Below are 24,858 nucleotides of genomic sequence, written 5' to 3' on the forward strand. Positions count from 1 at the left end.
CAGCATCACATTTCTAATATCACTAAACATATTCTCAGCACTCAGCCACCTTAACTATACCTTCCTGGCATAAAAATGTTAGGAAAAGAAAGAAGACAATATTTCATTAATGTAATTTTGTGTATTGATTTTTTTTAAAGAGTTAATTAAAGAAGCTAATTCAAAGAAATAATTAAAACAAATTATATCATACTTCACAGTGCTGTGAAGCATTATCTAACCAATAGGCAGATATACATTCAGAAAACAACATTTCCAAGAAATGATCTATTTTTAAGTGAAATTCTATTATGGCCCAAAACACATATTTGCAAACAACTGGGTTGAAGTTACAAGACTCTTTCATTTGCATTTATTTATTGTACTTATAGAAATTTGTTCTGATAGAAATTTGAGTTGTCAATGAATAATAATTAGGAGTAGGGTCTTTGACTGTATTTTCTTCTCTCACGCCAGATATGTGATATTGAGAGTTAAATTCACCCAGATGCTCATTGCTGCCATATTATTTTATTGCCATGGGACAAATTTAACTTTAGTGTTGCCATTGCACAGTTCTGAGGGCTGAGAATGCATTGTAAAAAATTTGGCATGCTGCCAATTATTTTTCATTCAATGATCAATCTGTAGTAGAAGTGTCAACAATTAAAATGTACTTCATATTTCTCAAAATATGAGTGCTAGGTCAATGGACTATTTTGTTGTGAAACAGCTGTGCTTGAATTGTCCTGAATAAATATGGATCAGTCTTCTCTATTTCACTTGTAAATGTTCTTGTTAAAATAAAATAGCTCAGCACCTAGTGGATGTGGGACACATCAATTTACCAAAACTGTGAGGGAGCTGATATGAGTCCTCATTATGTCTTTTCTGTATCAGGTCTTTCTCCCTTGATTGCTCTATGTAAAGATTAAATATAATGTGAATTTGACTTCTACAAATGTATGATGACCTGTTTATGTGAAAGGGGCTGTTCTTTTCTTTAAAGATAATACTCTAATATATAACTAACTAAACACAATTGCTTGTGTTTAGAAAACACAATTATTCCTTGGTTATGAATTATTCCTTACCTCTTCAGTGGTTAATTACACTCCTATCTTTATTGTATTAAATATGCCAAGACATTTTAAAGGAGCATTATGTGATGATGATGCTCTTTTAACAAGGTTATGGTGTCCTTGGCACTTTTTTTCACAGAGTTGGGGCAGCACGGTGGCTCAGTGGTTAGCACTGCTGCCTCAGAGTACCTGGGTCCCAGGTTCAATTCCAGCCTCAGCCGACTGTTTGTGTGGAGTTTGCACATTCTCCCCATGTCTGCGTGGGTTTCCTCCAGGTGCACTGGTTTTCTCCCACAGTCCAAAGATATGCGGGTCAGGTGAATTGTCTATGCTAAATTGCCCATAGTGTTAGGTGCATTAATCAGAGGGAAATGGGTCTGGGTGGGTTACTCTTTGGAGGGTCGGGTTGGGCCGAAGGGCCTGTTTCCACACTGTAGGGAATCTAATCTAAAGTCGTAAAAGACATAGAATCCAAAAAGTCTGGGTTTGACAAGTTTTAGGGCCAATGAAGAGCCAACAGATACTGCCTCAGGCAAAAGGTTTTCAAAATTAAAAAAAACACTTGTACAATGAGAGTGGCCAGTTCTCCCAGCTCAGCTTTTCTCTGGTTTGGTTTGGTCTGGCTATTCACTGAAAGCAGTGAGGCAGTTGTAAAGCTGCTGGACCCAAGAGATGCAGGTCCATGCTGACCCTCTCCCTCTCTGACTTTACTCCTGTCAAACCCTATGTTTGATTTGACTTTTTGTGCCAACTGGTGTTTATGGGGATTGTTGCAAGTATTGGGAACAGTATCATTAAGTTGATGGTCTGTTCGATTTTCGGATAGGTTGTTATTCAATATTCTGTTCTCTTTTGTTTGTATTTCATTCAGTAATCTTGCAAATAAATTCTATTTTCATAGAGTCATACAGTCATAGAGATGTACAGTACAGAAACCGACCCTTCAGTCCAACTTCAGCCGACAAGATATCCCAACCCAATCTAGTCCCATTTGGCCAATATCCCTCTAAACCCTTTCTATTCATATACCCATCCAGATGCCTTTTAAATGCTGTTATTAGACCAGCCTCCACCACTTCCTCTGGCAGCTTATTCCATACATGCACCACCCTGTGTGTGAAAAAGGTGCCCCTTATATCCCTTTTATATCTTTCTCCTCTCACGCTAAACCTATGCCCTCTAGTCCTGGACTCCCCCACCCCAGGAAAAAGATCTTGTCTATTTACCCTATCCATGCCCCTCATGATTTTATAAACCTAATAAGGTCACCCCTCAGCCTCCAACGCTGCAGGGAAAACTGCCCCAGCCTATTCAGCCTCTCCTGATTACTCAAATCCTCCAACCCTGGCAACATCCTTGTAAACCTTTTCTGAACCCTTTCAAGTTTCACAACATCCTTCTGATAGGCAGCATAGATTTTGATGAGCTAAAGTTTTCAGAGGGTGGAAGATACGAGGCCAGCCAGGAGATTGAGAGTCTAGTGAAAAATGCATACTCGCACAGGGACCAGCAAATCACAAAATCAAGGAAAATCCTAACTCAGCCTTCCATAGGAACCTATGGCCTCCTCGTTACCATCCAATTTATGAATGAGCTGGAGTATTTTCTGCTACCACGTTCGTCATGGCTATACCACAAGGTCAAGGAAGATGGTCTTCATTCTATTGATCTAGTTATGGGCTCTCAGGTGGCTTATGAGTCCAATCTTAGCTTTGAATGTTCTTCTGCATTTAGGATAAGTAGTTCCAGATTGCAGATTGAGCTTTGGTTCTTGTTTCCTCACTTTCCGTTTTCTTCTCTTTTCCTTTAGTTCTGTATATCTGTTGGCTTCAAAAGTTGCTGTTCCTTCACAGATGGTGGTTTGCCAGAATTTCCTGTCCTTGACATTAGTTTCCCAATTGTTGATCTTGATGTTATATTTCTTCATGTTGACTTTTAAAATGTCTTTGAATCTCTTCTGTTGTCTGCCTCTTTTATGTTTGCCTTCTTTAAGCTGGGAGTAGAAGACTTGTTTCGGCAGATGTTCGTCTTTTATCCAAATAACATGACCTCTCACTCTTAGTTGGTTCTTGATGACGTAGGCTTCAATGCTTGTTGTTTTGGCTTCATTCAGCATGCTGACATTAGTTCTTCTATCCAACCAGTTGATATTCAGGATGTTTCAAAGGCATCTTTGATGTATCTTTTCAAATGTTGTCAGTATGTTGTCCAAGTTTCTGATACATCCAGAAGTGTTGGGATCACCACTGCTTTGTAGACTAACATTTTGGTGTCCATCCAAATGTCACGATCACGAAAAACTCTTGTTTGAAGACATCCTAAAGCTGTTCCAGTGCATGTGAAACGATGTTGGATCTTGTCATTAAGGTCGACATTGGAGGAGACGTGACTTCCAAGATATGGAAAGTGGTCCATGTTTTCCAGGATTGTTTCGCCAAATTGAATTGATGGTTCTATCTGATTTGTCTCAGTTGGTGATGTTTGATAGATGATCTGAGTCTTCTTGGAATTGATGGTAAGTCCAAGTTTCATGTATGCATGGTTGAAGGCAGTCAGAATCTGTGGTAGGTGGTTTTCTGAGAGAGCTGCAAAACTGTTATCATTTGCATATTGGAACTCAATGAGGGAACTCATAGATGTCTGGTTTTTGGACTTAAGATGGGCAAGATTGAAAAGTCTGCCATCTGTTCTATAGACAATTTCAATTCATGAGGGTAGGTTGTCCTTGAAGATGTGGATAATTGTTGCAGTAAAGATGTGAACAATGTTGTGGCTGATCCTGATCTGACTTGAAAAGGCTCACAGTTACTGTTGCTGATCATAACTGTGGCAAGCATGCCATTGTGGAGGAATCTCAGGATTCAAATGTACTTTTCAGGGCATCCATAGGTGGGTAGGACATTCCATAGGAATTCCCTTGATACTGAGTCAAGGGCTTTGGTCCATAAATGCCATATACAAAGGTTGAAGTTGTTCAAGACATTTTTCTTGTAGTTGTTGCATAGTGAAGATCATCTCGATTGTTCCATGCGATGATCTAAAACTGGCTTGCATCTCCGGAAAGACCTTCTCAGCTAAAGGCTTGAGCTGGTTGTTCATGATGCAGGTGAGGATCTTTCTTGTTGTTGCTAACACAGAAATTTCACAATAGTTTCTGCATTCAGATCGATTGCCTTTTCTTTTGTAGATGATAACGTTTGCAGGGTCTCTAAAGTCTGCTGGCAAGTCTTCGTTTATCCAGATCTTGATGAGAAGTTAATGCAGTTAGTAATGAAGCAGGTTACCTCCAATTTTGTAGACATCAACTCATATTCAATTAAGTCTAGTGACCTTTTTCAAGATTTTGATGACTTCCTTGAATTCTTCAAGTATTGGTACTTTGCTTAGGGGTCATCAATGGACTGTTTTGGAATGTTGTTGATCACATTCCTGTCAAATGGGACTGTTTGACTGAGAAGATCTTCGAAATGCTCCCTCCATCTAGAATTGACATCAGCATTGCTCTTCAAATTGCTTTTGAGAGGGGCTTGGCCATGAGTGGATGCGCCAAAAATATTTTAGTTGCACTGCCTCAAAGTCATTCACATCCGCTAATTGTTGGATTTCCTCCATCATTGGATTTTCAGGTTTCAGGTGCTCTTCTAGACTGCAGCCTTCCATTCCTGATAGCATTTCCATTTGGTAGCCGATTACTGGTCATTTTGTAAGGTGATGAAAGCTTTTCTCTTTTCGTTGATAAGCTGTTGGAATAGTTTGTTGTTATTATTGAACCAATCCTAATGTTTTATTGTCTTGAACCCAATTGTTTCTGTGCAGGAAGCAATGATAACATTCTTCAATTGATTCCAGTATTCTTCTATGGATGGTTGGATTTGTTGAGGCAGTTGTTCTTGAAGATTTCATCGAAACTACTGAACAATTTTCCTGCTTCTGTACAAACATTGAGCAACTGAATCAAATATTCATCACTTTCATGCCAGTTCTTAACTAGGAGCTTCCAGCCATCACATTGCCTGTTCCTGTCAACCTCCCCCAATTGCTGAAAGACTTGAAGAAGTAGCCGACAGAGTGAAGATGCCTGTGCACATATTTGTTTAACGTGTACTTGATGTTGCACTCCAAGAAGCACACGATACTTCACAAATCAACCATCTGATTCCAATGGCATGGAGACCACGATGATTGGAGCTGATGGATTTGTTGTCACCTTCATCCGCCTTCACAGCCGTTGAGTTCAAAGTAACATGTCTGCTTATTCTACTGTTGAGGTCTTGATTGGATTGTTCTTTGTCACAGACCTCACCCTTGACCTTACCGCTATGAGCATAGCTCCAGATGGCATTGCTCATGAGACCTCAGGACCACACATGCTTCTCCATGATAACAAGGTGACAATCCGAGAGGCTACCATGCTGCTAACTATTTTAAGGCAGTGTTTTATGAGTTAGCCTGCGCGTACATTTTATTATGTTATATCTCTGTCCAATTTGTTGTACTCTCAGTGTTTCACTATATGGCCCAAATTATTCTGATCAGTTTGGCCTTGGTATTTCCCTTCCTTTGTTTTCATTCAAGTTTGAAAATTTTGATTTTTCCTCACCTTTCTGCAATTCTCTGACAATTGAAAATTTCAAGACTGAGATTAATAGATTTTTGTTCAAGAAAGTTACCATGACACATGGAGGAAAGACAGGCCCAAAAACAGATCAGCTATCACCTAACTTAATGGTGAAGACTCATTGAGCTCAATAGTTCAGTTAGACTGTAGAACTGTCCTAAACAAACCACAGATCTTGCTCAGTGAGGTAACATGTTAAATGTTACTTTGTTATTGAAGATCCAACGTCACTTTCGCTCTAAAAAGGTGAGTTATCCAATAATTTAATTGAAACACTGTAAGTAACAATAAGATATGAATTCAATGCAAAAATTGTGAATTATCCCATAATTTGAAGTAAGCATTTTTCAGTTGAGTGCAACTTTGTTTAACCTAGGCTGATTAACCATACTGTGAATTACTGAAAGAAATAATCGAAAGAACAAACTTACTGTAGAGCAAAATACTCGCAATATATGATATGAATAGCACACGGTACAACCAAGTCCATTCAAATGTCTATTTTTCTGGCAAACCACTTCTGGATTTTTTTTAAACTTGGGAAACTTTCAATCCATTGCAAAGCCTGGGAATCGCTGACGTCACAACGTCTCGGCCACAGTCATCCCGCTAGGAACTGTATTCGCCGCTGAGTTTGGAACTGCTTTTACATGACTCTTCCACTTTATCCAGATCGTTACAAACTTGTTTTGAATCCCTGGAAATGTGTTGATTCTGAAGAATATCACTTCGATCATATTTTCTGGTGGTGTGAGTTAAAAGCAGGAAAAGCGTTCTCTTTTCCCCTGTAATCCCCAGGATTTTGTCTCCTCGGGAACTGTCGGATCCAGCTGGTCTGGTAAGTCGTTGTAATGGAGTAGATACAACAATGTAGTGATTTCACATTGATGCAGTTTCCAATGAGCCCTATGCTGCTCAATAATTTCAGGTAAATTCATTTTATCCTGCACTGACGATGGAACAGCGAATATACACGATGATACACCTCATCTTGACTTAAAATTGTTTTGTTTGCTCGATACTGTATGGTAAAAGTGAATGTTAAAGATTTCGAAAGAAACTCGAATTGATTGAATTAAGCAACAAGCTTTATTAAAGCTAAGATTGGGTCGTTTTGAAAAAAAAACAACTGAAAGTGTGCAATTCAGGGGAAGGTTCATTGCAGAAGTCCCGTTAAAGGTAACCTTTGGCAGTGCTTTTCTCGAAATGGTGCGATTACTCAAGTTTACAGCTTCGACTCCTGTAACAACGATGATCGTCAGCTCATCGCTCGAAAATCCTTTCAGTTAGAACATTGTAACAGAGCGCCCCCGCGTGCTTCACAAAAAGTAAGGTACAAAACGGCGTTCATTTACAAAAGCAACTGAGCCCATGTCCCAATAACCATCCTGGTCAATATTTAACTAAGACCCAGCTAAGAAAATGCAAAGTTTCCCCATTTAATATCTGCACAGTGTGCATTTATTTGCCAGTTTGGTGGAGTTGGGGATTGAGAGGAACAATAGGACTTTTATTTTTCAAACGGATCAGCCTCTTGAATTTAGCAGTTTTAGGAAAACATTCCAATAATATTTGCAAGGTGGAGACCTTCCACAGCAAGTCGAGTGGGCACGTCAGAAGGTTTGCCTGATACATGTAATAGTGTTACTTATTTAACACGACAGTAAAGATTGAGTAATCTGACCTTTTTACCTATGGCCAGAATGTAAATCAATATTGCGATGATTAATAATTTCATTGTGATGTCGATGATAATTCATCGAATTGCAGGTTTTTTTTATAGTTCAGGCGAGGCCCATTATTCATTTCAATTGGATTTTCGCTCTGTTCAGTTGACTGTACACACGTTCAAGAAAGTTTTTGGCACTAAGTGTGCGGGGATGAAAGTCAGGGTAATTCTAACCAGGAGAAGACTACCATTGATTGTCAGGATAGTTTGGTTCCAGCCATATTGCTCGAATAATCCTCCACACAACGTGTTTGGATCCATTTGTACCTCCTGTCATTCTCTGCAGAACCTCTGGAGTTCTTTCTTTCAAAGTCAGGGATTCATGATGAGATTGTTTGAAAAAAAGAAAGTGGTGTCAAATATTCTTCGTCCCCAGGGTTTGCAGTCTCAGTAAATCAAACTGTTGGCTCGCTCGCTCATTAGACAAAATGTGCATTGTACCATAGAGAAGAACTAGCCTCGGGGCTCATTAATTTTAACATTTTTGGATCTAATTGGCCTTTTGCAGGATTGATTATTACTAAGTATTGCTATTCTATGTAATTTGCAAATAATGGAAGCCATTACTAATCGTCTTTTAGTTTGAGAAAGGAGCGGCACTGTTTTAAGTTGCACGGGATAAGATGAGTACTTTGTAAAACCTGTGAAGGTTACTCTATTGGATTATAATAAAATGGAGCAGTGTTGATCTGCCTTTCGTGTTGATGATGAGATTCTGGAGCTAAGATCGTAGTTTTGTAACATGCACATCTTGTTTTGCATTGGCAAACGGATGGACGAGACAGTCTTTGGTCTTCATTTTAAGTTTGGCATACCCAAAATTCCCACTTTTTTGTCATATTGTCACAAATTCATATTGTCACAAACATTGCAAATGGTGGTAGTCTCACGCTTTCCGATGCAGTTTCGGCACAATTTAATTGTCATTCCATGGTGCATTGGAGATTGAAGTGGGCTGATATCTGTCCAGTCCGCTCAAATCTTTGTCCATTTGACCTGTAGTTTCTAATACGGGCGAGCTGTGTGACTTGAAATATGCTAACACACAGAATAGAAACTTGGTTCTGTCTGGAGTTACTTCTGGAGACAATTATGGTGTAGCTTTAAACTGTGTGCCCTCCCTATCCACTTCACTCAGTTGGCGTAATGGTACAGTATTGTTAACGGAACCGAGGAAGTTACGGGAAGATTTTGTCTGGTTAGAAATAAAATTGGCGGGGGGGGGGGAATAGGAAAAAAAAACTGCTTGAGAAAGATTTGTAACACGGTTGAGATTTAATTAAAAGTTTTAAAAGATGTATTCTTTTATTCCTATTTCGCTTCCAGAAAGTTAAGACCATTTTGCAACTGATGAGTTGATTTATTTTTTGATAGTTGTATGGGGTGGGGGCGGTGGTGGGAGATAGGTTTGGAAGTGCAGCGAGACGCCCCTCACGCTGCTCTGTGGACAGACTGAGGGAGCCACGCTGTGTCCCTGCTGTTTGCTGCATGCCAGGGGAAGCTAGTGCCGGGCACGGCGCATGCTCAGGGCGGGCTGCGGACCGGTGAGGGACAGTCTCACCATGGTGTGTCCAGTCTGGAGGGAGTTGCTGGTGCTATCTGCTCGCCGCTTCTCCAGGAGTTAATGCTGGCATTCCTGAGTTGGCGGGTGGGGAGGGGAAAAAAAAGTAAGCTGTAGCCCCTCTGTGTGCTGGGGGGGGAGAAAGAAAGTCTGCGACTGGCAGCACGCCTCTATGCAACTACCGTGAGTTTTTCCCCTTTACTTTTCCCCCGTGGCTAAGCACAAAAGCAGATATGTACTTGTTCGTGTCTTGTTTTAATCATTTTCTCGCCTCGTGGAGCAACTCCTCGGAAAGTTTAGCTTAAAGCACTTGTTTTTGGTGACGAGTTGGTGCCACAGGTTTGCACTTGATCGATGTGAGCCCGTGGGAGAGAGGGGCACATACACTGCCCGCCTCCCCTGAGCAAGCGGTTTGGAAACCGGGTAGCTTCAAGAACTTGCCGGCAATTTTCTTCTCTTGTGTCTCTCAGGCATTAAATCACCTTTGTTTCCTTTGTGCATGTTTATCTTCGCTTTTTTTAAAATTTAAGAAAAAGTATTTTCTCATTCAAGCTGAACAGCTTAGTTGGTAGTTCGCCAGAAGATGTGAATTTGTACTGAGGAGAAGGAAAGATTTTTCAAGGAGACTTCAACAAAACAGGAGCACGCAGACCCCAGACAGAGTGCCTTTCTTTTCCGCTCTCTGTCCCGATTCGTTTCATTTCGCTCTCACCAGGTTGAGGGAATTCGATCCTTCCGATAATAGGGCTGCACTATCTCGGAGCAGCAGGCAATTTATTTTTCGATCTGACCAGAGAGAAATGCTCCATGTATTTATGGCTATGGGAGCACAGATTCGTTATGTTAGAGACAGCAACACGGCTGGAATCCGGGAGGTCTTGGGGGAAATCTCGGCGTCTTCTGACCAGTTGGGAGTTGTATGTTTAATTTTAAACATTGCTTCTTGGCAATCCAGCTTGGCACTTTGCAAACCATACAAAACAAACCCCAGCCTGTAATGAAGCGGTTTTGCCTCTTTATTTAGTTTTCAGAATGCAGACACGTGGTAAAATACATTCCACTTTACAGCTTTAATTCATTTTTTTTGTAATCAAAGCGTTTCTGAAAACAATTATAAACGTTTGGCTAGACCCCTTTCAAGGCGTCTTGTTCTTAGCTTCAAATTCTACCGTTTAAATCAGTTCAGGTTTGATTGGGTGAGTAGTTTGAGTGCTATTTGCAATGAATAGGTCACGACCTAAGAAACTCATTACTTACAATTGTTACTGAATCGATTATTGATCAGGTGGGATGAATACTGTAGAACCTTGTTTCCGTTTTGTTGGTCTGTAATAGGAGCTTTGGAACTGCTAATAAATCTGTTAATAATTTAGAGTAAAAGATCTGGTTGATTTAGGATTGTTGTGTGAGGATACGAGTGGGAACATCTGATGAAATGGCATTTGTTTCTGTAGGATATTAATTTCTTTTCAAGGACCTTTTCTTTTCAAGTCAGAAGTCCATTGGAAATTACTCAGGATTACAAACCATTTTTGTTTTGCAAATTTATACTGAATTGACTTGAAACTTGGCAACTAAATTGTTGGAAAGGAACAAGAATTAGTCCTTCAGCTGATAAGGAGCTTTTTAAATGGGCAAATGCAACTGACAAATGTAGTTCTGACTTTTTCTGTTCTCTCTGAAGTAAATTTAAATATTTGACAAATTAATTTCCAAACTGCATTCCCAATTGCAGACTTTCAAGATCATTTGGATTTGTTTTTGGATCTCGTTTGCAATTATCATCTTTGTGCCTGGTGTAATTTTGAAATATCAGCAGTTAACTTTATCTGCTTGCTATGATATACTGTTTTGTTCCTGGACATGGTGCTTTATTATCAAAGTCCTGTTTGTGAGTCAGCAGCTTTGCAAAGTGGTTATTCAGATCTTGTGAATTGACAGATTGGGTGAGGGGGGTGAGGGAGGGGGGTGAGGAGGGGAGGGGAGGGGGGGGGGGTGGTTGTTGATGGAGTAGATGTGAAGAACCAAACTTGCTTTGGACCAGTTGGCTTTTGTATCTAGAGTCATAGAGATATACAGCATGGAAACAGACACCTTTTTTTTAGATTAGATTACTTACAGTGTGGAAACAGGCCCTTCGGCCCAACAAGTCCACACCGACCCGCCGAAGCGCACCCACCCATACCCCTTCCCCTACATTTACCCCTACATCTAACACTACGGGCAATTTAGCGTGGCCAATTCACCTAACCTGCACATTTTTGGACTGTGGGAGGAAACCGGAGCACCCGGAGGAAACCCACGCAGACACGGGGAGAATGTGCAAACTCCACACAGTTAGTCGCCTGAGGCGGGAATTGAACCACTGTGCCACCGTGCCGCCTTGGTCCAACACATCCATGCCGAACAGTAATCCTAAATTAATCTAGTCTCATTTAAATTTGAATTTGTCAGCATTTGGTTGATATCCCTGTAAACTCTTTCTATTGATATACACATCCAGATGCCTTTTGAATGTTGTAATTGTACCATCCTCAACCACTTCCTCTGATAGCCCATTCCATACACGCACCACGGTCTGTGTGAAAACGTTGTCCCTTAGACACTTTCTTATATTTTTCCTCTCTCATCTGTGCCCTCTAGTTTTGGACTCCCTTACTGTGGGGAAAAGACTTTGGCTATTCACTCTATTTGTGCCCCTCATGATTTTATAATCCTCTATAAGGTGACCCCTCAGCTTCTGACAATCCAAAGAAAATGGCCCCAGCCTATTCAGCATCTCCCTATAGCTCAATCCTCTAACCTTACAGGTAAAGCATCTGACTCACAGCAAACTGACAACAATTTGGAGTTGGATTACTGTATGATTGCAGTAGCAGTAGTGTTAAAGTTGGTGATTGATAAGCATTGTTTACATCTGTAATGTTTCAGCTTGCTTTATAAATTACCAACTTTTGAGCTTGAGACTGAAATTGTAATTAGTATCAGCCAGTGAAATAACTGTCAATTTAGTTTAAAGTTGCTTTCAGAGCCATATTACTTCACTTGTAAAACACTGAAAAAGTTTTTAATGGTTAAAGTTACCAGGATTGATGGAGTAGATGTGAAGAACTAAACTTGCTTTGGACCAGTTGGCTTTTGCATCTAGAGTGATTATTCCTATTTCTGTGTGGTAGAAGGCATCATTGGTATTTTCCTGTAATGGACATTGAACCTTGGGAGAAATGTAACTGTAAAATGAAGGAGATTGTAAGAACCCTATAAGAGAATTCCAAGCCTTGCCTATGTATGTAAAGAGGTGTTTTCAGAGTAAGGGATGTTGCTAATTCACAATAGTAGACTCCTAATCCCATGGATTCCTTGACAAACGATAACTTGTTTATTAGAATTCCATTAATGATATTTGTTAAATTGCTAGTGTACCTGATTTTGGAAGACTGAATGTGTTAATGGCATTTTGTGGTGAACAATCTCTGAAATAAGACTCCAGTTACAAATTACTGGTAGGTTATATGTTGAAGATGTCAAAGGCATGTTTGGACATGTTCTGTTAATGTTACAGTCCCCTTTGCTAGCGGTGATCATCAAAAACTTTGCAAACTCACAAGTTTTGTGATGCTCACATAAGGACTTTTGTGCAAATATTGAGTCAGAGGTCTTGATGAATGATTCCCTAAATTTTTCCATGATTAGAATTGATTACTGGAAATTTGCACACATTGATTTCCATGCCTGATGATCTGACCTTTGCTCAGATTGAGGGGTAATAAACTGGTAGCCTTGCTTAATGATATTTACCCTATGTAATGTGCAGAATGTCGAATTAAATAACGTTATAATGGAATTGTGATTACATACATCTGCTTCAGGAAATCTACACCTTTGTCAGCAGTAGAATGAAAAATTATAATGGGCAAAATAATTAAGGAAAACAGAAGTGATTTGTTAAATGAATTTAATTGTGCTGTAGTCCTTCCACTGCCCCTTTTTTCCATTAGTTGATGATACCCCAAGACACTCCTGCCTCCCCTATTCTAGATATTTTTAATTAATCTATCACAAGATCCTCCTCTTTCCCATTCTATTCTATTCCTTTTATTCTTTTGCTGATGATTTTCCCCAGTGAATTATCACCTTTCGGATTGCACCTTCTTCTGACTTCACAATTCACGTTACCTGTGAACCATAGGTATGTTTTATTAGGGTCTAGTTTATGTTCTTAAATTGAACTGTTAAATTCCTGTTTTGTTTGCCAATTAGACCATTTCCTCATGGTACTAGCAGTATTAACAGTTAATCCACTACCTCAAAAGCATTTTTGGGATTACCCTTGGTCCTTCTTCATCTGTCACATTGTTGGCTTCGTTATCTCTTCAGTTTTGACATAGAACTCTTCCACTGGTGCCTCCCAAGAGGTATAATGTTTTTTCCTCTCACGACTTCTGAAACCCTGCATGTTACACAAGCTTCTGTGCAGTCATGTCTGGGAACCCTTTTGCAGAAGCCCACAGTCTCTCACTACATGTAATTTAAGAAAAACATTGTAATCTGACATGATTCTCCTGTCTCCTGTGTATTTGTCTCTTTTCATTCCTTTTCATATTATGTGAATACTGCTGTGGCATTTTTATCTATCTTGTTCAATCTAAATTCACACTATCCTAAACACCCCCTCATTCACACCTCCCAATTCTGTCCTAATCAAGTTCTATTGTATAATTTATGACTTAAGCTCCTTACTTCCCTCAGCTTCTCTATTACTTTTTTCACAACTTTCAGACTTTGCCCTGCAGCGTGCACCTTTGCTCTTGATTTCCTTTTTAACAAAGTAATGACCCCGTACAAAAAGTGTCTGTTGTGAGTTTATCATCACATACTTAATCCCTATATAAGAATAATGCTATGTAATATGCATGTTGTAGACTTTTTCAATTAAAGAATTCAGAGTAAAGTTATTTTAAGAGTATGCTAAAATAGAAGTTGTTTCGCTGCCTTTGCATGAAAGCCATATGTGATGGAACTACCCACTGCTCAAATATAGTGAAAAATATCAGTGGACTAAATTGGCTGCTGGACAAACAGCTAATGTGTATTTCTGTGCTAAATCCTGCTAGGTACTAAATATACACCGGAAGTAGGCCTTGTAATACGTGTTTAGTTGATATTAAATGGCTGGCAGATGGTTACATTTGGGGTTGGTTAGCTCAGTTAGCTCAATATCTGGTTTGCTGACGCACAATATATCCAACAGCACATGATTTGGAGATGCCGGTGTTGGACTGGCGTGTACAAAGTTACATCACACCACCAGGTAAGAGTCCAAGAGGTTTAATTGGAAACACTAGCTTTCGGTGCGCCGCCCCTTCTTCAGGTGGTTGTGGAGTGCACATTTGTAAGATACAGAATTTATAATAAAAATTTTAGTGTGATGCACTCCACAACCACCTAATGAAGGAGCAGCACTCTGAAAGCTAGCGCTTCCAATTAAACCTGTTGGACTATAACTTGATGTTGTGTGACTTGTAACTTCCAACAGCACAGGTTCAGTTTCTGCATTGGCTAAGGTTACCCTTGAAGGCTCTTTCTTTTCAACCATGCCCTGAACCTAAGGTGTGGTGATGTCTTGCTCTGGCTCGGGCTCTCCCTTTCTCTGTCTGCTTCTCGCTCTGGCTCCCTTTTGATAATGCAGTGACGGTTCCATCAGCTTTGTTCAATACAGAAACCTCTTGTCTTTGTGCATACATCTGGTTAAGTGCGATTTTTCTTTTCCATGCCATCCATTTGGAAAAAAATTTTAAGATTGAGGATTTGGTGTTGCCTCAAATGTTAACTGCTATGTGACCTCATTTGAGAATAGACTGGAATGTTGCATTTAAGAGGGTTGTTATGCATTCTGATAAATATTTTCTTTAAAAGGCTAAGATTCCATTAAAAGGAATTTATTATCCATCCATCTTGAGCATAAAGATTGCAAATGTAACCACTTAATTGCACGAACACTTGATTAAATCTTTTGTTTATTAGATGAGCTAAACATGTCAGAAATGTTCAGTCCCTTTGTAAAATAAAAGTTTCAACATGTTTTCAAGAGCGCTTTGGAGTGAGTTCAATTCTTCAGACATTTGTAGATTCAGCAAGACTCCCACAATTAAATCGTCTGCCAGCAGTCACTGTCTAGCATTCTATAAAAAGGGTAGTTACATTGCTGAGGTACCAGAGGGCTGCTAATGTCTGTCAAAGTCAAACCAAGCAAGAATAAATACATTAGTCATATCTTTCCTGTAGTGTGGTGACCAGAACTATAGACTGTGCTCCAGCAAAGTTCTGTAGAGCTCCAACATGACCTACCTGTGCTCACAGTCTATGCCATGACTATGAAAGGAAAGCATCCCATATGTTTTTTTAACCACCCTATAAACCTATTCTTCCTGCTACTTTGACAGATCTGTGGAGAAACCACCATCCCGCCCCCGTGAAATCCCTTTATTCCTCAAGCTCCCTAGTATCTTGCCATTCACTGAGTACTTTTATCTCACTCTTGCTTCCAAAGTGCACCACCTAGCGTTTATCAGGGTTAAGTTCTATCTGTCTTTTGCCTGTTCTTCTGACCAATCCATTTATATCTTCCTGTAACCCCACACCTTACTCCCTATTGGCAACCACCCAGTCTTTGTGTCATCTTTAGACTTATTGTTCTTCACTCCCACCAACCTCCCTGGGCTACAGTTTCATCTACATCATTTATGAATATCATAAACAATAAGGGACCCAGGACTGATCCCTGTGGTACACCACTGCACATGGGAACTTCAGTCAAACTAACTGTCTTCTACCTGCACTTCCTGAAAGCAGGGAGGAAAATTGGGAGATAATTTGTTAAGTTTGTTTAGAATTCTCATCCTATCTGGAATTTGAAATTGATTATTTGACACCAAATAATAGGGGAGGGGTGTAAAATAGACCTGTTGCTACTCTGGGGATGTATTGTACCAATGTCATGAGCATCCTCAACAGATGCTGTGGGGATAGTTGTAAATCATGTAAAACTACAGGGATTCACTGAGAACAGATCCTTCTGATACTGAACTTTGCAGATCCTAGAGGCTTTACAACAGCAGCAAAATCTCAAGGGCAATTCTCCAACAACATTATAAAGCAAGATGAGATATCAAGGCATATAAAGCGATTATTACGGGAGGTGGTCAAAGAGGTAGATTTGAAGGAGCATCTAAAGGACAAAGGTAAGATATTGGGGTTTGAGGAAGAATTTCTGGACCTTTAGAACCTTTTCAGCTAAAGGCATAAGAAACCTGAAGTAAAACGACCACATTGGGAGCACTTGATGCGGGAAACTAGGTGCTCCTGATGTGGTCTTCTCTACATCGGGGAGACCAAATGTAAATTTAGGGAATGGTTCGCCGGGCATTTGAGCGGGACCTGCAGGGGTTGACCGAACCTCCCAGTTACTGCCCATTTTAATTCCCCTTCCCACTCCCTTTCTGAAATGTCCATCCTTTGCCACAATAAACCAAACCGCAAATTGATGAACAGCGCCCATCTACTGCCTGGGCAGCCTACAGTTCTCCAGTGTCAAATAACCTCCCTTTCCATCTCCGACTCCCTTCCCAGCCCTTCCACCTTCCTTCCACTCCTCCCTGCCACCAACCAGGATTCATTCCTCCCATTGACCAACCAGGTCGTACCCTCTACCTGTCTTCACCTATCCCCACTTCACCACCCTGCCCCTGCCACCCCCTTTATCTGCAGCACCCCCCCCCCACCCCACCCCCCCCCCATCCAAGTCTTGAAGAAAGGTTACACCCAAAATTTTGACTTCTCCACCACTTCCTGATGCTGCCTGGCTTGCTGTGTTCTTCCAGCCTCCTGCCCATGTACCTGGGATCTTAATGGCCTACCACTGCTCCTACTTACATTCTCAGGTGGAAATAAGCAGCCTCGGTGGCATAAGGACATGTTCATAATTTATTTTGGTGTTGAATATGCTGTAAAAGGTTTGAACAGTCTAGTTCTCCCTGGCAGTTGCTGGCAAATTGGAATTGGGGAAGAGGAAATACTTGCTCATCCAGATCTTAAATTCGCATTAAAACCTTTTACCTTGTTGCCAGTAGCTTTAAATCTGTGCTGTCTGGTTTTCAGCTGCACAGCTAACTGAAATAGTTTCTTAATTTACTCTGTCAAGTCACTTTGAAGAGGAAAGAGGTGATGACAGGAGATTCGAAGGAGGAACAGTATCTTCAAAAGAGTAAACCATTAACAATATCAGCTAAGATGAGACCAAGGAAGGGAAGTTGGATCATTTTACGTTTGGCTTACAATGGGTTATGGAAGGGAGACTTAGTAAAGTCAGCAAGAAAAGTCAATTATGAAAAGATTGATCAATTCATAATTTGGATGTGCACTGCTCATGATTTGCACACAGATAAATATCTGATCTATGCTGGTATCGGATGGAATTCTGCTCTAGATACCTTGATGTATGAAGTGGAAATGAAATATATTGCCACAACTTTGTGCATTATTTATTGCTTTTCATATTTTGTGGATCTCCTTTGTGCTTGAAAGTCTTTTTATTAATGTTCTCTTTTTGTTATGGATGTCATTCATTTTTGTTGGAGAAAGTATGCTTCAACATGTGCTGCTTCAACATGTTCCAATTGAAAGATTAAAATTTTACTTTTTTTTTTAGGTCAGTTGGTGATTACCCAAGTGTCATCATGGTGAGATCTACAGCACTACTGTTTTCGGTTCTGCTTTTACAGCTTTCAAACAGCTGTGAAGGAAATGGGAAGAAAGAACCAGTATCATCAACACAGTTCACACAGCATCTTTATAATGCTTATATTTATGAGAATTCTGCAGCCAAAACCTATTTAGAAAGTCATGTAAAAATGGGCATTTACATCTCGAATCCATCCTCGGAGTTTCGGTATAAAATTATTTCTGGAGATCATGAGAACTTGTTTAAAGCCGAAGACTATATTCTTGGGGATTTCTGTTTCTTGCGCATAAGGACCAAGGGAGGGAATAGTGCAGTCTTAAACAGGGAAGTGAGGGACCATTATATGCTGAATGTAAAAGCAGTTGAGAAAAAAACAAATGCTGAAGCACGGACAAAGGTGAAGGTCCATGTTTTAGATACCAATGACTTGAGGCCTTTGTTTTCACCAACCTCATACAGTGTGTCTTTGCCAGAAAGCACAGCACTGAGAACGAGTGTGGCCAGAGTCAGAGCCACTGATGCTGACATTGGTACCAATGGAGAGTTTTATTATAGTTTTAAGGACAGAACGGATATGTTTGCCATCCATCCCACCAATGGCGTGATTACCCTGACAGGCAAGTTGGACTACAGTGAGACAAAACAATATGATCTGGAAATCCTTGCAGCTGATCGCGGTCAGAAATTATATGGCAGCAGTGGAATTAGCAGCATGGCAAAACTTACTATTCACGTGGAACAGGGAAATGAACATGCACCAGTCATCTCGGCTGTTACACTCACTCCATCAGAAACTGACAAGGATCCAACATATGCACTTATAACTGTGGAAGATGAAGACCTGGGAATCAATGGAGAAATAGCTTCCTTAAATATTGTGGCAGGTGATCCCTTGCATCAGTTCAAAGCCGTGAGGTCAAACCCTGGGAGCAAAGAATATCGTATTAAAGCTATTGACCAGGTTGATTGGGAAAGTCAGTCTTCTGGATATAATCTCACACTGCAAGCTAAAGACAAGGGAAATCCTCCTCAGTTTTCCTCTGTGAAAGTTATCCATGTTATGTCCCCACAGTCAAAGTCTTTGCCATGTAGATTTGAGAAAGCTGTATACAAGGCCAGACTGAATGAGTTTGCACCCCCTAATTCTCCAGTTGTAATGGTTACAGCTAGTCCAATGTATCCACAGATCAAGTTTGCTCTAAAACATCATGCTGCTAAGTTTCATATTAACCCTGATACTGGTCTCATCACTACAAATGACTTTCTAAAAACACAGGAAGCTTTTCATTATGAGCTTGAAGTTATAATTGTTGACAAACAAGCGTCAACAAAGGTAATTGTTGATGTGATAGATATGAATGATAATGCTCCTGAATTCAAACAGTCATCCTATAAGGCCAGTGTTCGTGAAAATGTACCTGTTGGTACTAGTGTTTTGACTGTGAGTGCTTCCGATGTTGATAGTGGTGATAATGGGTATGTAACATATAGCATAGCTAACTTGAATCCACCACCTTTTGTGATAGACTACTTCAGTGGTGAAATCACAACCTCCAAGGAATTGGATTATGAATTGATGCCAAGGATTTATAATTTGCGGATTCGTGCATCAGATTGGGGCTCACCTTATCGTCGTGAAGTTGAAGCACTTGTAACTATTTTCTTAAACAATCTGAATGACAACAAGCCACTGTTTGAGAAGGTGAACTGTATAGGTACAATGCCAAGGGATCTAAATGTTGGTGAACAAATTGCCACGGTGTCTGCTATTGATGCAGATGAGTTACAACTGGTCAGATACCGGATACTCACAGGAAACGAACTGGATCTGTTCGACTTGAATCCCAATTCAGGTGTTCTTGTTTTGAAGCGGTCTCTAACAGATGAACCTGGCCTACAAGGGTCTTTTTATAGTCTGCAAATCACAGCTACAGATGGGGAGAACTTTGCTACCTCAATGTACATTAATATCACTGTGGCCACAAGTCGTAAACAAGTTAACCTGAATTGTATAGAGACCGGCGTGGCGAAACACTTGGCAGAAAAGCTTCTCCAGGCAAATAAGATCCACAATCATGGAGATGCTGAAGAGTTATTTTCTGATAATCATTCAATCAATCGCCATGCACCATATTTTGGTTCCTTTCCAAGTGTAATTGAAATTAAAGAAGACAAACCAGTAGGAACAAATTTATTGCTTATTAATGTTACTGATCTCGATAATGGTTTTAATGGGAAATTAGTCCATGTAATTTCAGGAGGTGACCCTGATAGCAGATTTATTGTTGATCTTGAAACAGGATGGTTAAAAGTATTCACCCCACTTGACAGGGAAAAAACTGATCATTACACGCTTAATATAACTGTTTATGATCTTGGGATACCTCAGAGGTCTGCTTGGCGTCTGTTAGATGTGAACATATTAGATGCAAATGATAACAGTCCAGAATTTCTGCAGGATATGTACTTTGAAGAAGTGAGTGAAAACCAAGAAGTGGGGAGTGAAATTATTCAGCTTGAAGCAACAGACCAAGATCTGGGTGCCAATGGTGAAATCAAGTACTCTCTTCTGACAGGCACAGATGTGTTTGCAATTGATAGTGCAACTGGAATTGTAAAAGTTATAGGGTTGCTGGATAGGGAAAAAGACCCTGTTTACTTATTAAAGATCGAAGCCAGGGATCAAGCTAAACAGGAGCCACAACTGTTTTCAACAGTGTTGCTGAAAGTAACTTTGGAAGATGTAAATGACAACCCACCTGAATTTATTCCTCAAAACTATCACATTAAAGTTCGAGAAGACCTTCCAATAGGAACTGTTGCAATGTGGCTAGAAGCCTATGATCCTGATGTTGGACACAGTAGTCAGGTACGCTATAGTCTGATAGATAATGGAGAAGGCTATTTTGATGTGGACAAACTAAGTGGAGCTCTACGTATTGTACAAAAGCTGGATTTTGAGAAGAAACAGTTCTATAATCTGACTGCTCGAGCAAAGGATAAAGGGCGACCAGTTTCTCTATCTTCAACTTGTTACATTCAAGTGGAAGTAGTGGATGTAAATGAGAATTTATATCCTCCCGTCTTTCCATTTTTTGCGGCTAATGGATCTGTCAGAGAAGATGTTCCTATTGGTACACCTGTAATGATGATAAGTGCTGATGATAATGATAGAGGCAGAGATGGAGAAGTTAGATATTCCATAAGGGATGGATCTGGACTTGGAATCTTCAAAATTGATGAAGAGAAAGGTAGGCGGTTTTAAAAATTATCTCGGTTTGTTCCTCGCTTACCTTAATCCACTCCCTTTTGTAACTCCTCATTTGTAACAGAATTTTTGTCTGAGCTGTGACTTAAAATTTTCAGCAGACCAAAATACATGATGATTACCGTGAAAGAGTAGGGACAGGAAGAGTTTTTCATTGAAACTTCTGTCTTCAACTAAGTTTTGACTTTGAGTTTCCAACAAACATAAATTTTGTATTTATGGTGAAATAGATTCTTTTAAGTCTTTTCATATGGTTTTATTTATGCATATCTGTTGAAGTCTAGGTATGTCTGCTTCACTAATAACTGTTCAAATGCCAGGATTATTAAATGTGAGAATAGCCTGTTCGGTCGTTAAAAGTATTTTAAGTCAATGATTTTCTGTCCCTTATTTTGTTTGTGTTAAAATCATTTTCAAGCCCAGGTAAGATCAATCAAACTATATTCCATTCTTGCTCCTCTTCCTAAATTGTAAGTAAGGACTTTAAAATTGGAATTCTGGGATTTGAAATATCTGAACTTCATTTGTGACCCATCTAGCTTTTTTCTGTCAGACCTGCTAGGCATTGGAACTGGGTTTTTGGTCTCCTATGGAAAAGTTTGACTAATTCTTATCAAATAGAACAGGACAATTAATAGAGAGACTGTTATGCTGACAATTAAGTATAAAACTTTGAAGAGAAAAATGTTAAATAAGGCTTTTAGATTCAAAACAATAGTTATTACAATGTGAGATTAAATGATTTTTGATACTAAATATTATATTTTAGGCTTTTCAAGAACAAATTGTACCACATATTGACAGATATGGTTGAGAAAGTTTGTCCCTTCATAAACGCTAATGAGCAGTAAATAGTTTTTTAATGATTTGGTAAGCACTTTTTGAAAACTGAAATTTTGAGTTGCAGGAATTTCAGCTTCTCTTGGGTTTGTCTTCTGTTGATTTTTTTTTGTACAGAATTTGGTTAACCTAACTGATGTAATTTGAAATAACTAAAAATTATTGTAATATTGTTCTGTCTAATTAGTACACTTAAGTGTTTAATTTCCCAATGAGAAGTAGCCCTAACCCCGTTAGTCCACATTGTATAAAATATCCCTTTTTTTCATGCAACTTAACAAGAGTATTCATAAAATATTGCTGGAATCCTACTTCAATCATTGACATTATGCTTTCGACAGCCTTATAACCCTCCTGTTCTGACTTAAGTCACTTACGTTTTTGGTGATAGAAAATGCTTGAAACAGGCAGCATTTGAAAAGGATAAGATTAATGTTTAGGCTATGAGCCCTTTCCTTTAACCAAAGTGAGAGAGAGGCACTGAAGAGTCTGTTTTTGGTTTCAGATGCTGATGGATCTAATGTGTATATCTAAGAATTACTATTTATATTTCAGGCTATGATGTTAGAAGATTTTCTTCCTGGATTTGCAAGGGTTTCTGTGTTTATGGTTTCAAACTCTGCTTATTATGCACCCTAACAAATTTTTTTAAGCTTGCAATTATTAAAATGTTTGAATTTTTAAAGAGCTTTTGACTTAAAATTGTAGACATATTAGCAGTGAAATTTAAAATGCCAGTTTCAAAACTTTTGCCGATTTGGAGCATAATTTAAATCTTAACAGAAGTGAGATTAACATGACATTTGGTGCAGTATTGATTACAAAAGCTTTTGGGGCATTTGCTAAATTTACACAAAATAAATTTTTTATTAACCATAAAAGTAATGTGCATTGACATACTTAGGTTCTTTGGGAAATGGGCTTTTATTGCATTTTAATGAACTGTTGCTGGGCTAATTGCATGATCCTGTTACCAGTGGAAAGCTGCAATTGCAGAAAGCATGGATGTTGGAGAGCTTTGTACCCTATCACTAAACCTGCACCCTGCACTTGTGTGGAACATAGCTTTGCTCTCGGTCTCTGGCCCTCTACCTCTAAGTGGATATCCAATCCATTTTGAATTTACACATTGGCAAGAATGACATGTAATTACTGTCAGTGTAATGGGATTGGAGAGAGAACCAAAATCTGTTTGTGTTTGCTTCTGAAGTGTATCCTTTATGGGACATATTCATGAATGGACAAAAAAGAATTACCTGCTTTTGCTTACATATGCTGGTAAAGACTAGTGTAGATGCACAGATTTTCTAATTAGGAGATTCTAGACAAAGTCATTCCTTCAAACATTAAATGAATGGTTGTTAATGCAATGCTGTTAAGGAAACAATGTTTAAACTCTGTTGTTAAAGATATGATATCGAGATAGTTGTGGCTGAAACCTATATTAAGTATCTAACCTGTGGAACTATTGCATCCAAAGTACATGAGGTCAGGGGAAATTGCCTGTCTGATTGACATTATAGATCTTCAGTGTCCATCAAAGGTGGAAAGTTGTGAAATAATTTGAAGTCTTTCCAGTTTAGATGGGATACTGAGTCTTTCCTGAAAATTCATTATTCTGTTCTTGTCCCCTTTGGAGCCAAAACGCAATTCGTATAGATCAATCTTCAAGGTTCTCTTTTGTGTAAGTTTCCCTCCTTTTTCAGTTAGTATATGTTTTTTCCCATTTATTCAAACAAAATTGAAGGTGAATTTCATCCTCAGTTCCTTGAAAGTACAAGTTCATAAGCCATGAAAAAAAAATGAGGCCTGCTGTATTTTGAGTTTGATAAATGAGTGAATGGAGATCAAGAGTAGATGTCATTTAAAATCTGTTAGCAATTAGAAAACTGTTTTGAGTATCCTTTGTAGGAAAGACCTAAATTTGGAAAGCATATAGCATGGATTCACCTAAATTGTAATTGGGCTGGCTGGATAGATGAAAAAAACAAAGTTGAAATAGATTTATTTTCATGTAATAAAAAATGGTTAACACGCGATTAAACAAGCTTATAAAACTACGAAGGATGTGGTAGATTTATAGGCTGAAATCATTTCCTCTGGTTGCACATTCAGAAACTCCTTCAATTTAAAATGTTTCACTTTGAGGCTTGATTGTGGTAAATATGCCATTTCTATAGGTGCTTGATGTGAAATGTTTTTGTATCAGCAAGTAATTGATGCACAGGTTATTGCATTTTAAGAAAAATGTAAATTTGAAGTGGATCAAAATGGAGGTAGTCAGAAAGACAGTGTGATTGTGTTTGGATTAAGCTGGCAAACAGCTCAAGTGGATTCCTAAGCTATAAACTGCTGTGGTTCATTGAAGAAACTTTTAATTTGGTTTTGTGATGATGGTTTAACTACAATAAGCCTTTACTCTGAAAAGCAAAATTATGAAAATTAATTAAATGAGATTGCGCTAATGATTTTTGCTGAACTTCTAAAGTAACTAATTTGTTTTTTTTTGAAAGACTGATGAAAATTCTCAGCTGATAAAAATGACAGTGTAATATGAACAGGAAATTAAATTCAAGATATTTTGATTGAATTTAATAGTTGTTAATGAAATTACCTCATCTAAAATCTGTTGAATAGAAAATCTGTGCATCGACATGGAACTTTAATGTGTATCTGTATGAATAAGAGAAACAGATGGTAAATTATTTGCTATGCAAGAGATTGTAAAGATATCAATGTTTAAATGAAAATAACTACCAAATAATAGTTTTGTATCCAAGCAATCTGACTATAGGATATAAACTAGGAATTGTGTATAAAGGGCAAATGTGCATTTGGCAATTGAAGCAAAGCACATTTCTGTATAGTGAGGGAGTCAACTAAGAAGTGGTGATAAAGGTTGGGAGAGTACATAGCTTCTGAGTGTCATTCTCGGCTTTCTGCATAGCTAAGCAAGGAGACCTCTTGGTATTGTGAATGCAATTTGTATTTATTTGTTTTACCCAGTGCAGGGGCACAACAGTGTGATGAGCAATGGAAAA

At 39.0% G+C, this 24,858-nt stretch overlaps 1 protein-coding gene across 6 annotated transcripts in view; it reads left to right on the top strand.

Annotated features, from left to right (window-relative positions):
- Positions 1–6,346: 6,346 nt before the first annotated feature.
- fat1a (FAT atypical cadherin 1a) overlaps positions 6,347–24,858 on the top strand; it is a 204,062-nt gene continuing 185,550 nt past the window's right edge. For 4 of the 6 annotated variants that reach the window (XM_072570416.1, XM_072570425.1, XM_072570456.1 and 1 more), the window contains exons 1-2: positions 8,964–9,152; positions 17,677–20,960. In XM_072570416.1, coding sequence (XP_072426517.1) covers positions 9,142–9,152; positions 17,677–20,960 — 3,295 coding nt within the window. In that variant the 5' untranslated portion in view covers positions 8,964–9,141. Of the gene's footprint in view, positions 6,518–8,963; positions 9,153–16,063; positions 16,211–17,676; positions 20,961–24,858 lie in introns of those variants that run through there. The other 2 variants (XM_072570445.1, XM_072570435.1) reach the window with 2 other exon arrangements.

This window comes from Chiloscyllium punctatum, chromosome 1 (assembly GCF_047496795.1).
Source record: "Chiloscyllium punctatum isolate Juve2018m chromosome 1, sChiPun1.3, whole genome shotgun sequence".
In the NCBI taxonomy this organism is placed as follows: Eukaryota; Metazoa; Chordata; class Chondrichthyes; order Orectolobiformes; family Hemiscylliidae; genus Chiloscyllium; species Chiloscyllium punctatum.